This window comes from Mastigoproctus giganteus, chromosome 11 (genome assembly GCF_048544385.1).
Source record: "Mastigoproctus giganteus isolate SK-2022 chromosome 11, ASM4854438v1, whole genome shotgun sequence".
Lineage (NCBI taxonomy): Eukaryota > Metazoa > Arthropoda > Arachnida > Uropygi > Thelyphonidae > Mastigoproctus > Mastigoproctus giganteus.
This window is the reverse complement of record NC_143585.1, coordinates 56,368,800-56,385,316: the sequence shown is the minus strand read 5'-3', so window position 1 is coordinate 56,385,316 and position 16,517 is coordinate 56,368,800. Positions and strand designations below refer to the sequence as shown.

The following is a 16,517-nucleotide window of genomic DNA, read 5'->3' as shown; positions in this document are numbered from 1 at the left end:
ATGATATTAGTATTTTGAATTTTTCAGTGTTTCAATGCAGTTAGCATTTTAATGCTGTTGGCATTTTGATTGTAAGTATTTCAAGGTTGTTAGCATTTTGAGTATTGGCATTATAATTTTTAGCAATCTGATTATCTCATAGAGGTTAACTTCTCTAAGAATTTTCTAATTTAGGTTCATTAATAAATGTAAATTATTAATTATTGACAGACTAATTTCACTGTGCCTCCCATTTTAAAGCCATCTCATAGTTGAGCAGATTTGTATCATCTGTTGTAAGATAATAACCATCAGTTTGGAAGCTTCTGATATACATATTTGCACCGACCGGGCTAGCCGGGTGGGTAAAGTGCCTGCCTGGCAACCCAAAGTTTGCGGGTTCAAATCCCGCCTCGGGGCTTGGATCAGAGTAGAAAATGCAAAAACTTTGGGAGGTGCATTATGACCACAGAATCCGATGTGCCAACAACTAACAAAAAAAATATATATATACATATTTGCAGTGAGATAGTGTTGTGCATCTTATCTCTAGATGAGATTGGAGAGACTATTAATATACAGAAATAAATAAGAGCTGTGAGTGAAGATGCGTAGAATATTTGTTTCATGGGTGGATTATAAATTAAAAATGTGTTTTTTTTTTTTTTTTTTTTTAATTTAAGGATTTACTGAATTGTAGGCAACACATTTTTTTGTGTTGCACAAATAAATTATTATTAGCAGAATGGGATGTAGTAACTCATGAGGGGTTACGGCATTTTATTCTGCTACCCATGAGGTCCCGTGAACTAGCAGTTGACCCAATGGTCAACTGCTAGCTCATGGGCCCAAATTTATAAATATCTGGTTGCTAACCATAACCATGAGTAAAAAAAAAAAAGAATTCATATTCATGTGATATATTTATTGTTCAGCATCTAGGCTGGAAGAGAAAGAAACAGAGATGAAGAAAGAATATTCCAAGCTTCATGAAAGATACACAGAGGTAATATTTTTTTGTAAAGATATTATTAGTATTATTATTAGTATCATATCATCTCATATTAGTATCATCATATTATTAGTATTAGCAAATGATGCAAGAAACCAAAGAAAATTTTTGCCCATCTACCCCATAACTTCCTTTCTCATATTCATTTTGTAACTCATGAGAAGTCTAAGCAAGAGGTAGTATTATATCAGTATTCAGCTTATCAATCCATTCAAAGCCTCAAATACTTCAATCAGATCTTCTCACTGGTGTCTGGTCTCCAGGCACTGCAGTTTGGTCCTTGAGGTTGTCACAGACATTCTCTCAGATATGCCAGACAAGCTGCACTTGCTACCTGGGAGTCCAAAACGCTGATGGAACTGATATTCGGGTAACACTCAAATCAAGTGGACCCAATTTTGGCAAAGTCCGGACAGTCTGTAACAGCCAAATCCTCTGCTTGCACCTTCACGATGGTGGGATGGTTAGTAATCCTGGATATAACCCTCCCCCCATGCACACGGTGGGCGAACACCCAGGTTTGAACCAACGTAAGCAGGGGTCGAGGTGTGGTGCCCAGAACACATGGAGGAATACCGCCCCTCTGTGTTACCAGGCAGTACTAGGTGGTAGATGACTCTCATCAACCGGTGCAATACCACTACTTCGCTTATTGGAGGCTTGAAGTGGTGGAACCCATGTTTAGTCTCCAGAGCTAAGTTCCGGTCAACCCTTTCCCATCTCTTCCATCATGCAGTATGACTGACTTTTGAGGTTATGATGAACATCGTGGCGAGATCCAACCATCCTTACATTTTGAGGGTACAGCTCTAAAACGGTGTTCGTAGGCTGGCCGCTAGTTAGTATACACCAGACTGAACCTATTGGTAACTCTCTAGGAGGCTTCCAGATCAGCTAGTGTATAATCTTGCTATCTCTACTCTGCCAGATAATGACTGGAGGGAGTCTGAGTAGTGTGTATGCGGGGGGGGGGGGCATTATCGAGGCTACGTTATGTCAAGGATCTGGGTATATTCTTACCATGTATATGCCATATCCAAAAATTTCATTACTTCATACAGCATGCCCCACCCACTTTTTCTTACTATTGAATACACCATGAATTACCAAACTAATAGAATAAGCTTATCTGCAAAAAAGATCTAAACCTGACAAACACTTCCTAATTCATGTCACAAATATACGTGGTCTCAATTCTAATCTCAACGATGTCCATTTCCACTTGTAGTCTGCCAAACCCCATATACATTTTCTGACAGAATCTCAGTTATCGGTTGATTCAGCTACTGCTCATCTCAGTTGCCCAAATTATTTGCTGTATGATTCTTTTTGCCTTAAATATGGGACTTGTGCATATATCTGTTCCGATATTCCCTGTCAGAAACTTGGTAATTTGGAATCTCCTCTTTTTGATCTTCTCTGGCTTAAAATCTCTCTACTGAATTGTGTCAAATTCATCTGTTGCCTCTACCGTTCTCCCAACTCCGCTAATCACTTGGAACTCTTTCACTTCCTCTCTTTGCGACTTGACTTTCTCCAGTCCAACTTTACTAACAGTGAGGAATTTTCCTTGGTGATTTTAATGTTCACAACTCCAGCTGGCTTCCATTTTCTAGTCACACCGACCCAGCTGGTCAAGATGCTGAGGCTTTTGCAATTACTAATGACCTTGCACAGATTGTTCATTTACCTACAAGAATACCAGACAATCCTAATCATACAGCCAACACACTTGATCTTTTTCTCACAAACAACCCTTCTAAGTACACGGGCGCTTCCGTGGCCAGGTGGAAAGGAGCAGCAGTGCATAGCACACGCTTCTTGGTTAGACCGGGGTTCGAGCCCATCACCACCAAATAGGGAGGATGCGGAAAGGTCAAGGTATGACCACCGCATATCCAGGAGCAATATGGCCTTAGTTGCTAATGCTCCTAAAAACCAAAAAAAAAAAAAAAAAAAAATCTAAGTACATGGTCGAAGTGAGAGGTCCTTTAGGCACTTCAGATCACAACTTGGTGATTGTTTCTTCTTCAATGGAGCCTTTATCTCATAGCTATTCCCAATCTCTTGTTGTTTGGCATTACAAGAATGCAAAATGGGATGACCTGCGAGATTTGATTTCTTTTTTTCCTTAGTCGGATTACTGTTTCAAAACTTCTGATGTCAACGTTTGCTCAGATCGTGTCAGTGAAATTATTCTTGCAGGAATGGAATCTTTTATCCCACACTCCACTTTAAAATCTCATCCTTTATCTAAATCTTGGTTTTCCAATAAATGTGCTAAAGCTGTTCAAGAGAAGAATGTTGCATATTGTAATTGGCTTGTTTCTAATTCTTCAGTTTCATTTTCTGCCTACACCAAAGCTCGCAACAATTGTAAAGCAGTTATTAATCAGTCCAAACTAGAGTTTGAACAGGCTGAGGTTAGAAAACTTGCTTCTTGCCGTAATGGTAGCCAAGCATTCTGGTCTCTTGCCAAAGCTATTGGCCGCAACTTTTGCCCATCTCTGCTCGCACCTCTGTCCATACCCGATGGTTCTGTTGTCACTTCAGCCAAGGATAAAGCTGACCTGCGAGCATCCCATTTTTCTTCTGACTCATGTATTAATGATGTTGGTAATACACCTTCCACCATTTATAAAATGCTCCATTCAATGCCTTCTGTGGTCTTCCGTGAAAAGAATGTGGGAAGGATTTTGATGAATCTTGATGCTAAGAAAGCTCCAGGTCCCGATGGTATTTCTCCACTTGTTCTCAAAACTTGTGCTCCTGAACTTACTCCTATTCTTTGCCACCTTTTTTTCACTTTCTTATTCCAAAGGTGTTTTTCCTTCTGCTTGGAAATTTGCTCATATCCAGCCAGTTCCTAAAAAGGGTGACAAATCCCTCCCATCCAATTATCGTCCCATTGCAATTACTTCTAAAGTAATGGAGAAATTAATTAACCGCCAACTCTTAAACTACCTAGAAACCTTCCGTCTGATCAATGATCGCCTGTATGGATTCCATCAGTGTCGATCCACTGGTGATATTCTGGCTTATATTACCCATTCATGGACTAATTCAATGGAAAGGTTCGGTGAAACTCAAGTAGTTGCTCTTGACATCTCAAAGGCTTTTGATCGTGTTTGGCATAAAGGTCTTTTAAACAAGCTTCCATCTTATGGTTTGCCAACTGTTTTTAGTAATTGGTTATCCAGTTTTCTCTCTGATCGCTCACTGAGGGTGATGGTAGATGGCTCTCTGTCTTCTAACTTCTCCACTAATGCCGGTGTCCCCCAAGGTTCAGTTCTTTCTCCCCACTCTTTTCCTCCTGTATATTAATGACCCTCTTCCATTGACTGAAATCCTATCCATAGTTTTGCCGATGATAGCACATTGCATTCCACTTTCCATTTTGAGAAACCTTGGTTTCTCAAAATGGGTCTGTGGATAGATAGAATACACCTCTACCTATCCACCGACCAGGAAACCTTCGATTCAGGTAATTGCGGGCTATGTGGCTGAAATGTGTGGGAGTGCCATCGTGCATGAAGTGTGCTTGTTGACAAATGATCAGTGGTGTGTTGTCCAAGAAATCAGGGGTGTTGTTTTTTTACAGAAAGTTTCTGTATGCCTGCCCTGTGAGTTTATTTGGAAGTACATTTGGTCCAAATAACTTATCACGAAAAACACCCCCCGAGACGTTGAGACTGAACCGCTGTTGTTGATGTAATGGAATAATTGCATGTGTGATTTCCTCAGCCCACACATGCTGATTGTGAATGTTTTGGATTCCGTCTCGTGTGAACTATGCTTCATCTGTGAATATCACTAAGGCAGGAAAGTGAAGAGTTGTACCACACTGCTGCAAGAACCACTGGCAGAACATTACTCGTGCAGGGTAATCTGCTGGTGACAAGGCTTGTACCCATTGCAAATGGTAAGGATACAGTTGGTGTCTGGCAACACTCTCCAAATAGTCGAACATTGAACAGCCAGTTGCATTGCTATTCTGTGTGTGCTAATTCCAGGAGTGGCATGCACAACATCCAAAATCTCCTCCTCTACTTCAGGAGTTGTAGATCTTGGTCCTCTTCTTTTGGCAGCACGAGATGTAAAGGTCCCATGTTCACAAAGGCAGTGATGGATACCTTCAAATGTTTTCATGTCTGCACATCTTCGTTCTGGGAACCTTTCGCTGTGTATACGACGAGCCTCCAGAGCATTGCTGTCTGGTAACCGTACATAAAGTGCATATCCGCTTGCTCCTGATTTGAGTACATGGTCGTAATGGAAAACCACCAGATTCTGTCAGTACCTTGATCTTTATAGCAGTCCTTCCGGATGCAACTGGTCAAGATGTTGATATAGTTATGGGGTATTGGGACAAGATGGCGGATGTGGTACAGTCCTTGGTGTTTGAGAATCAGATACTAAAGGTAAAGTTAGAAACTTTTAGACAAGAAAAAGTATCTAGTCAAAAAACGTATGCAGAAGCCGTTGGTTCCCAGAAGGTACAATCCAAGAGTAATTCTATTATATTGAAGGCGAAATCGGATAAATACCTGACAAGTGATCAATTTAAGACTGAGTTAATAGGTCGAGTTGCCCCTGTTTTAACAGATGTGAAGATCGTGTCGGTTCGTCCGATAAGAGATAAGCGAGTGATTATTGAGGCTGCATCAGAATTCGATGTTGACAAGATTAAAAACTGTCCAGAAGTTCAAAATCTCGAATTGGAGGTTGAGAAGACCCTTCGACGATTACCGAGATTTGTGATTTTTGATGTAGACCCAGAAGTAAGTCAAGATATTTTAAAGAATAAACTTTGGGGAAAGAACTTGGCTGATGAGTGTGGCAGCAAAGATCAAGTACTCTCGGAAATAAAGGTTGTGGCAAGGAACAAAGCAAGAAACTCTATAGGGTACAATTATGTGGTGGAGATTTCCCCATGTATAAGAAGACAATTGGTAAATTGTTCTAGAGTGTTCTTGAAGTGGAGTTCGCATCGAGTCCGTGAACTGTGGAACCCAACGCAATTTTTTAATGTATGGCGTATGGCGATGTGGGCCGGCACTGTAAAGCAGACGAGTTCTGCGGTCACTGTGCCGGGAGAAGCATATATTTAAGTCTTGCACAAGCATGCGGACACTCCGCAATCCTTTAACTGTCTGAAAAGGAAATTGCCCTCTGCACATGCCGCAAATGATCGGGCATGTACTGATTATTTCTGTGCTGTCGACATCTCGAAACGTTGTACTGAAATGTAAAGCAAGCAGTGTGAGATGTTTTCCTAAAGACGGATGTGTGGCTTCTCCCGGTGGTGACCGGGGGTCATCAGTTCTAGTTGACGCTGAGGTTGTGATACATAGGGATCGGGCTCAAGTGATATTGTAAATAAGAATTGTGGAGTTGTAATGTTTAAAACAAAGTATATAGATCAATTTTTATTATTATTTGTTTGGCAGATTGTCAAACGTGTTTTCCTGGATAGGGCAACCTACCTCCTCGTGGTGGGGGCGGCGACGCCGTGCCCACTACGAGGCTAAAGGTTATTCTATCTTGTTTTAGATCTGTTCAGTCAAATTAGACTATTATAATTGTTGATTAAAATTGACCAAATAAAGGTTGTAACAAATGTAACAATTATGATGTAAGTGGCAGATGAGCTGCAGCTCAGGGGGCCCTTAGGTGTAGTTTGATTAAATGGAGTACCTTGTGATGAAAGAAATCACCTGCAGGAGACAAGACATTCCTGTTAATAACTTGAGAACCAAGCATTTCCAGAACTAAGTTGATATAAAATATTTTTATTGTCTACATATGAGGAATTCATTCCTGAAGTTATGCCATGTATTTTTGAGAGACCCTGTGTATATATATATATATATTTGGTTCTTCCATTGTACATGTATGTATATACATACTTTTTATTTATTTATTTATTTTTATTTTTTGGCCAGTGTAGCAAAACCTGTGATTTCCTGGCACTGTATCTAATATTGATATTAAGTGCTGAATTTTGTAATTCTGGATTTCTGAGCATTGGATTTGAGGTTCTTCTTTTATAATTGTAATGTAGTTACATATATGATAGCATGGAAATAGCTCTGATGTTTATGTGGTAATTATTTACGTTATAGTTCTCTTTAATAGGAAGTAAATCCTTTTACGAATGTTATGATTAGTATTATCGATTGAATATATTTTTACCCCCCTCCCATCTCTCTCTCTCTCTCTCTCTCTCTTTCTCTCTCTCTGTAGTTAGTTTTCCTAGGAATGCATGAGCGAAGGAGTGTTTGCATGTATATATGCATATATATTTAATTTATAATTTTCTTCTCTTGTACTTATTAGCTCTTCAAGACCCATATGGACTATATGGAAAGGACTAAGATTCTTTTTGGTTCTGATAAAGCAGATAACATTACTTCAAAAATTAGGTAATTTCTTTTTTTTTTTTTTATAAACTCATTATTTATTTATCATTTTTTTTTTTTTTTTTTAAAGCTGCAAATGACTACTTCATAATTTTGTGGCTTATCAAAGATGACAAGCTTATGTCAAAATTATTTTACTTTGCATAATATCATTGTTAAATCGGTTTGTTTATTTTGTGTTAAAATATGAATGTTATTAGATTAATAGAAAGACCCGGACAAGTGTTTCTCCTTTGGCTTGTGACTTTAGTTTAGCCTCTCATGAAATTTTTGAAATTAATTGTAACCATTGTGGACAGTAATTTTTCAATACTTTTTTTTAGTGGAAGTGGGATTTCAACGTATCACAAGATTCTTAGATACTGACTTGTTGTGTTTGACTTATTTCACTGCTTGGTGGTTATTTGTATAATCCATGTAAGCTCTACTTGATGAGATTATCAAACAGCTTACATGAACATATATCTTTATAATGTATATATACACTGTTTATATTATATGCATCACTACTTTTTTAATATACAGGATGTCCAATAAGTCTGCTTTCATATGAGAAATTGATTATTTATAGAATACTGAAAAAGCAAAAGAGGTATTGAATAGCATGAGTTTCCATTCTGAAGTGTTTAAAATTTTTTACCAAGTGTAACCTATTATGATAGGACCACCCTCTTGCATATAGATAGTAAAAGGTGCTGATGTTGACACTTTGACATTACAGCAAAAGGGGATTTGTTTCAGAACAGAGAGAAGTGGTAAGACAAGTAGTGAATGAAACCATTGTTTCGTTGAATTTGTACAGAAATGTTTCAGTGTAGCCAGCAGTCGCAATGTGTTGCAAGTTAATAAAACCATACATGCATATGAAACAACCACAATTCTGAATTTAATAATGCAGGGTTAAATTTTAATTTCATTCTTATGCACGTCACATTTCTTTTATTGAAGTGTAGGTGTGATATGGCAATAATGGTTCTCATATTGATTCCTCATTCAACAATTGCTGAAAGTAAATTCTTCCCCCTTTTTATTTCCTACATTTTCACCAAGGTTCTTTGGTTGTCATTCTTGACACAATGCATTTCGGGTCTTTATTTTTCATTTTACTTGAATTTTCTAGTTCATATGAGTATGCAAGCAGATATACGAGTTTATATTCTTATATCTGCTTCACCCTCTCCTGCTTTGTCAACTTATTATACATCATCATATGCTACTTCACGTCACTCATTTTTATTTTATTTTCACTTCACTTTTTCACATCCACAGCCTCCTTTGATCTTTTGCAATATTAAAAATAAACTATTTCTTCTTGCTGCACCTCCTCACACCATCACTAAGTCTATCTTTCTGTTGGTCTTTGCTGTTTGGTTCTTCCATTGTTGTTTTAGCCACTGATTTTATACATTCAACAATTTGTATCCACATTTCATTACATTACAGTTCCAATTTCTTTTTTTCCAATTTATTCTCCCTGAAGAACACATCTATTCCTCAGTTTTCACTATTTAATATATGTGTGTCATCATTTCTCTCTGGGTCATCTTGCCCTTAAAGTTTACAGCCAGTATCAGTATGTGGTAAGATGCACACTTGATATAGATGTAAGAAAATAAAGGAAAAAACTGACTCAAGTAAATAATACAAAGGTCTTTGAGATAACAGAAGAGGAGAAAAAGCAGTATGTACTGCAACTTCAGAACAAGTTTGAGCTTCTGCAGACTGCTCAGGACTAAGATATCGACGAGGAATATTACAACTTTCTGAAAGTGATCAAGCCCAAGAAACCTATAGGTAAAAAGAAATCCAAAGAAGAAAACATCAGTCAAGAAACACTTTTCATGATGAACTGAAGAGGACAAATGAAGAGCAAGAAAAACACTAACAGGGAGAAAATTGAGTATACTGAGTAACGCAAAGCCATTAGAAAGAGCCTCAGAGAAGACATAAGAAAATTTAACACAAGAAAAGTAGAACAAGCATTAAGAAAAAACAAAGCATTTAAATCAGCAGCCATGAACAGTAATACAGAAAGACAAATGATACTGAAACTAAAGAATAGCAATTCTTCAGTTTCGCTGAAGATTTGCTATTAAAAACTGAAGAAGGCAAAATTCAAATAGCAGAAGACTACTATAAAGCATTATACAAGGAGCAAGGGAATGATGCCAGCAGTGGGGAAGATGGATCGCAAATTAGTAACACATACAACATACCCGATATCCTTCCTGATGAGGTAGAACGTGCATTGAAGAAAATGAAGAATCAGAAAGCTCCAGGGGAAGATGAAGTTACTGTAGAGTTGTTAAAATTGGGAGGAAGAGACATGACACAAAAACTAACAAGACTCTTCATAAGATGCATTATAAAAGGTGTGGCCCCTAAGGAGTGGAATAATGCAATCATAGTTTTATTGCATAAGAAAGGAGATAAATCAGAAATTGGAAATTATAGACCAATTAGCTTGTTATCCCACATCTACAAGTTGTTCACAGGGGTCATTACTAACAGATTAGAAAGAATATTTGATGAGAATCAACCGAAAGAGCAAGCTGGCTCTAGGACAGGATTCTCGACTATGGATCACCTTCACGTAATGTCACAGATAATGGAGAAAGCAAATGAATATAAAACACCATTATGCCTGGCATTTGTGGATTATGAAAAGGCATTTGTCTCCATACAGCATAAGGCAATGTTTCGGGCACTGGAAAGACAAGGCATAGATACCCCATATATTATTTATTATTTTGAAGAAAATATATGAGAATGCTACCTCCTTTATTAGACTAGACAAAGACAGTAGAAATTTAAAATTGAGAAAGGAGTTCAAGGAGAGAATATCTCCGAAGTTGTTTACTGCTGCTCTCGAGGAAGTTTTTAGAACATTAGACTGGTCGCAGAAAGGAGTCAATGTCATTGGAGAGTACCTAAACCATTTATGATTTGCAGATGACATTGTGGTCATAAGCCACTATCCCAAAGAATTAGAGGAAAATCTTAATCAGTTATGGAGAGTTAGTAACGATTTTTGTCTAAAGATGAATATGGCTAAAACAAAAGTAATGATGAACAAGTATGCCACAGAAAGGGCTATAATGATTTGAAGGAGCAGTAATTGAAAAGGTAGAGTCATATACTTATCTGGGAGAAGTCATTAGCTCTAATAATGATAAATGGATGGAAGTCAAGAGAAGAATAAATTTTGGATGGATAGCATTCAGGAAATATAGTCACATACTGAGGAACAATATCCCAATTTGTCTGAAACAAAATAATGCCCAATGTGTACTCCTCACCATGACTTATGGAAGTGAAACTTGGGTGCACCAAAAGAATGGAAGAGAAGCTGAGAACCACACAGCGAAGAATGGAACGAATTATATTGGGAATCAGACTGTTAGATAAGAAGCGAAACACATGGATTAGGCAGCAAACACAAGTAAAGGATATTCTTATCAAAAACTAAAGAACTAAAATGGTCTTGGGAAGGACACATAGATTGAAGACATGATGACAGATTGACAAAGAAAATAACAGAATGGTACCCAAGAGGAGCTAAGAGAACACCTGGAAGACAACAATGGAGATGGACAGATGAAATTCATGAGTTTGTGGGTAGTAAATGTATGGCCATTGCACAAAACAGAAGGAACTGGAAAGTTGCTGGAGATGTCTTCATCCTGCAGTGGATTGAAAATGGATGATGATGATGATCAGTATATGTTGCGTTGTTAAGGTCCCTATAATCACTTTACGTCCTTGCAGCTACCCAAGTCACTTCTCCTCAATGTGAAGTAATGTATCTCTGTTGCTTTAACCCACTCTCTTATCAATGTCATCAAATGTTTCTCTTTCTCACTTGAAAAGATGTTTGTTATTGTTAGATCATATGCACTTTTCTTCTCTAAAATTGCATCATCTATTTCATTTCTTTCACTATATCCCTGGCCTCCATGTATCCTTTAATCTCTCTCTCTCTCTCTCTCCCCCCCTCCTCCCCAATAACCATTCAAATCTCCTCTAATAATACCTTTTCATCTGGTATGTTCTACAATATTTCAACCATCATATTCCAAAACTTCTGTTTACTTCTCTCATCTATTTCTGCCTGTGATAGGCATTTATAACATTTAACTCCCCTCCCCATCTCTAGTTTAACTATCATTGACCTTATGTTAGTAAAAGGCTTTGTACATTGAGAATAAGCATACTGACAAAAAATCCAGCAACTACGAACAAAACATAAGAAAGAAAACTTAATTAAAATTTATTAAAATCTTGCACACTATTGAACAGAAAATGTAAATCTCATATTAATTCAATATTGCAAAGGAATCGACAAGATACTGCAAACCCAAAGAATATTGATGATGTATGAAACAAAACATTTGCTATAGTAACATCTTTATACTCAGCATTTCAAAGACTGAAAGTACGAGCAGAAAGACATTCAAACTTTGATCATTGCTTGATAAGCCACACCTTATCAGTCTATCACAAAAATAAATTGTGCCAAGCTTTAGCCAGAAAAAAGGGCAGAGCTGCAGGTCAAGATGGAATTCAATATATGCCAATAAAACTTGATAAGTACTCTGTCAATTATCCCCTACTCTTTTATTAGAGAATATGTATAGAAGTGCTATCCAGTAGGATAGTGCCATTTTTGTTTTCTTGAAATCAATGAAAAATCCAAATATTATCCTGTTTCCTTAACCATTTGTCTAGGGAAAATACTGTTAAAGATGATAAATAAGCCCACACCAGTATGACTTCTAAAAGAAATAGATCAGCTCTAGATTCAGTTGTTATAGCAGAAATAAATACACTTGGTCGTCGACTTACGACCGGCCGCACTTACGACCACAAAAAAAATAATAAATAAATAAATTAATAATAAATCAAGAAATCACTACTGGTGACACCCACAACCCAGGTGAGGAGGCACATCGATGATGGGAGGCCTGAAGACAGCACCAGGCACATACACCCAGTCACTCTCTCACATACACCCAGTCGCTTTCAAGTATCTGTTGCGTGTGGTGTATTAATTAAAATTCTACTGAAATACGCATAACATGTTTAGTAAAAGGAAAATGACTTCATCTACATATACGCCAGCTAAAAAGTCAAGGAAAACTATTGATTTAGAGTGTAAAATGAAAATTATCCAGCAGTATGAAGGCGGAAAGAAAGTGAATACGATAGCATGTGACTTGAAGTTATCACATTCCACGGTATTGACGATACTTAAGGACAAAGAAAGAATTTGGGAAGCTGTGAAAGGTTCTGCACTTACTAAGTCTACAATTTTAACAAAACAACGACAGGAACCCATCCATGAAATGGAGAAATTGTTGTTTATGTGGATGGAAGATTTAATACAAAAAAATACACCCATGAGCCTTCACACAGTGCAAGCAAAGGCTAGAAGTTTGTTTCAGTTTAAAATCACGCGCCGGAGACGATTACACAGAAGATTTTCAGGCTAGTACTGGGTGGTTTAAGTGTTTTTTAAAAAAAGATTTTCTTTGCATAATGTCTCTATAAATAAACATCTCCTACCTCAACCCAAGAACATGGCCCTGACGATGCACAACCCAGCACAAGCAAAGATTGAAAATTGATTTTGTAAATTTCATTTGTATTAATTTTTACATTAATTTTAGATTGTATTTTTGTGTTTACAGTACATTATGTACAATATAATTATAGATTGTAGTTTTGTTTTTTTATAAACAGTATGAATAATAAACCAATTAAAATGTAGAGAACATTTGAATTTAACCTCATAGAGAGAGAGATAGCCTAGGCATAGAAACGAAGGTATATTCAGTATCGCTAAGTAAAAGATAAAAACATTACTGTATTTAAAATGAAAAATAAAAGATTATAAAAAATAAATCATAAAGATGATAAAAAGATTAGAAAGGTTAAAAAATACTGTTAATAAATATATGGCCGACATACGACCAGATCGACTTACGACCTGTCAGTCAGAACGGAAGTCGGTCGTAAGTCGACGACCAACTGTATAAGAAATGCCTTCCTCAAAAATGAATATCTAGTCACTGTCTACTTTAATGTAGATTGACACAGTGGCATACTCAAAAACCTCATGATCTTGGAATAAGAATCTCCTGAAACTCATAGTAAATTTCATTTATTAGCATTATTATATATATATTTTTTCCATTTATTAATACACACAGTTTACATACATTCATGTATAAAACTTACATAGATTTATATACAGTTATATATACATTTCCATTCACATCATCCAGGACATGAGTGCTTGTGTGTGTGTGTATCATGGTGACTCTAAGGCAATAGCCCCTCTCCACCTTTGTTCTCTGTGATTGCATAGAAACTCTACTCCACTTTGCCACCAGGGAGCAGGCAACACCTGGACAACTGCTGCCTGTTGCTCATGCCCAGGCATGATGAAACCGGCCTGGATCTACCATCCTATATGTGCTTATGCGCAAAATCCCTCACCCACCGGAGGTGAGGAGGCCAAAATGGCTGCTTTCTTGCACGAATGTTTCGTTATCAGCTCCATGAATTTTGTTTCAGTTTAGTAGTTTAAAGTTGTTAGAGCCCTGATTTTTGTCCCACTTGAAGAACTAATAAGTTGGATTACCTTGCTAAGGACAGTGCTAACGACAGTGGGTCTGCCTTCCATAGTGCCATTGTCTTAGCATTGGAGAACATGGCCTTTTCTGGTCACCACATCTGAATTCTTCTTTTTGACTGCAGCTGTGTTCCCCACCCTGAGTGACCTTCAAGAACACTCTGTTGTGTTTTGGCATTATTTGTGATTTTCAAAGTGAAAAACAGTGAATAGCCACGTTCAACTTTTCTCTCGTCAGTTTTCTTGTCAAATTGACCTTGCCAACCAATGCCAAAGTAGTCCTACCCCTCTAGGGCTATTTATGCTGTTGGCTGTCCCCCCCCACTAAACTCTGCTCAAAACTTCAACAGGCTATAACTCGGTGTTAAATTCACCCACGAACTTGTGATTGGTGTCTTTTGCCATCTCCCGAAGTTTACTACTCACACAACAGTTATCATTCCGCTTGTCTGAATATTCCTGTTTATCCGAATCTGTTATAATGGAAAGTAACTATGACGTTTCTGAGATCCCAAATGGCACTGAAAGCTAAACGGAAGATGTCCTGGCTTGTACTGGGGTGGAACATTATTATTATTAATATCCATATGATGCAAGGAAGCCTGAGGCTTATGCTGCACCAGGGGAAAAAAAAAAAAAGTTCCCGAGTAACCCTGAGAGAGAGAGAGAGAGAGAGAGAGAGACAAAAGTAGAAGGGAATCACTAAGAAAGAAAGAGAAGAATGATGATATCCAGCTTAGGACCCTGGGTGTGCCAAGCCCATACTCACCAGATGTGAGCCCCTGGGGTTAATGACCCCAATAGCAAGATGGACGACCTTGGAGACCAGCAACCAGGACATACCACTAAGAGGAAAAATAAGAAAACAGAAGTCCCTAAATCAGACAGACACCTGCAGCACCAGCCAGACTAAAGAAACACACGAGCAATCCCAAGTGACGGAAGATCCAAAACAAGCTTTTGATCCCACCATTCCCTAGGACACAGTGCCAGAACAAAGCATGATTATTAGAGCTAAATTGGAGACCATTCTGTGCTAGAGACAACAGCAGCAGTAGGATCTCATCAATGCTTCGCACAGAAATTATCCTCCAGTGGACAAAGCTAGAGACCATACTGATGGATATACATGTACAACACCAAAGGGTGGTTGTGACCTTGGAAGCCCTCCAGGCAGATGGTGGCAATCAAATGCCACAGTGTGCCCCATCTTACTCATAAGTGCTGAGGAATACTAATAACACCACAAATGCTAAATCACCACCACACTAGGAAAGTGCTTTTTCCAAAACCAACTCTAGTGGTGCTCAAGCCAAAAAATCCTGAAGTGCAGAAAACCAGCGAAGAGGTAAAGAAGACAGTCAGACTCCCTTACCAAAGACTTCAGGAACGCAAGAATAAAATCAATATGGAAAACACATAACACCAGAGTCATTATCGAAACTGAAACCAAAGACGATGCCAACTTAATATCAAACAACACTAAGATCCCTACGCTTAGTCTCACTGCTGAGCTGCACCGGAAAAAGGGCCCCTCTATCGTTGTTTTTGATGTCAACAAAGAATTGACTCCCTCTGCCATCTGCATGGAGATCTATAGAAGAAATTAACAGGAAGTGCTCCCTGACAGAGACATGTTAAAACTGATCACACAAAAATATCAAACCAAGAGTAAAAAATGGAAGCTCCACAAACTGGGTCATCGAATTGGCACCTGAGGCTTGGCAAGCCATAATCAGACAAACAAAGGTGTACATAAACTGGGGATCCCACCGGTTCAAAGAACATGTAGCAGTTCCTAAGTGCTTCACATGTTGCCACTTTGGGGGCACAACTTGCACATGTGTCCAGGCAGTAACTTGTGGCTACTGTGCGGAGAAGGGACACAGTTTCAAAAACTCCCGAACAGACAATGATCTGGCTTGTGCGAACTGCAAGTGGCACAAAAAGTTCCTCACTCCCACTCACCCCGAGATAATAAGTGCTCTGGATATCTGAAGGCAAAGCATGCCCAACAACAAAAAATCAAATATGGGGACACTGCCTAAAAAGCCTAATACCATCTGTATCAAATTCCTGCAACTAAATGCTCAGTGAGCTAAAGCTGTTGCTGCCCAGACAAGGCAAAGGGTGGAGGAACACAACTATGATATACTGCTCCTCTCCTACTCTCTTCTCATCACAAGTTCCTATTACTGTATACCTGAGTACACTCCAGTTTATGCTCTGCCAATTCAGATTCATTGGTGTTTCCTTTAGCCACATGTTGGTTGTGCTATCTATGTGCATTTCAAAGTTTCTTCTTTCTTGCCCACGTATACCTTACCACATTTACATTTATTTTTGTATATTGCATGTTCAAAGATCCAAAACCATACTCTGGTGTTGGATCTTTTTAAAAACTCCCCATCTTATTAATCAGCTTATATTGATCACCCAATGACTAGACTTTTTATATATTGTTTTT

The 16,517-nt window shown here is 38.1% G+C and overlaps 1 protein-coding gene across 1 annotated transcript in view; it reads left to right on the top strand.

The window, feature by feature from the left end:
* Nucleotides 1-16,517, top strand: part of LOC150078024 (C-Jun-amino-terminal kinase-interacting protein 4-like) — a 518,865-nt gene that overhangs the window by 95,066 nt on the left and 407,282 nt on the right. The window contains exons 3-4 of the mRNA XM_090385183.1: nt 915-985; nt 7,331-7,416. Coding sequence (XP_090241309.1) covers nt 915-985; nt 7,331-7,416 — 157 coding nt within the window. The remainder of the gene's footprint in view (nt 1-914; nt 986-7,330; nt 7,417-16,517) is intronic.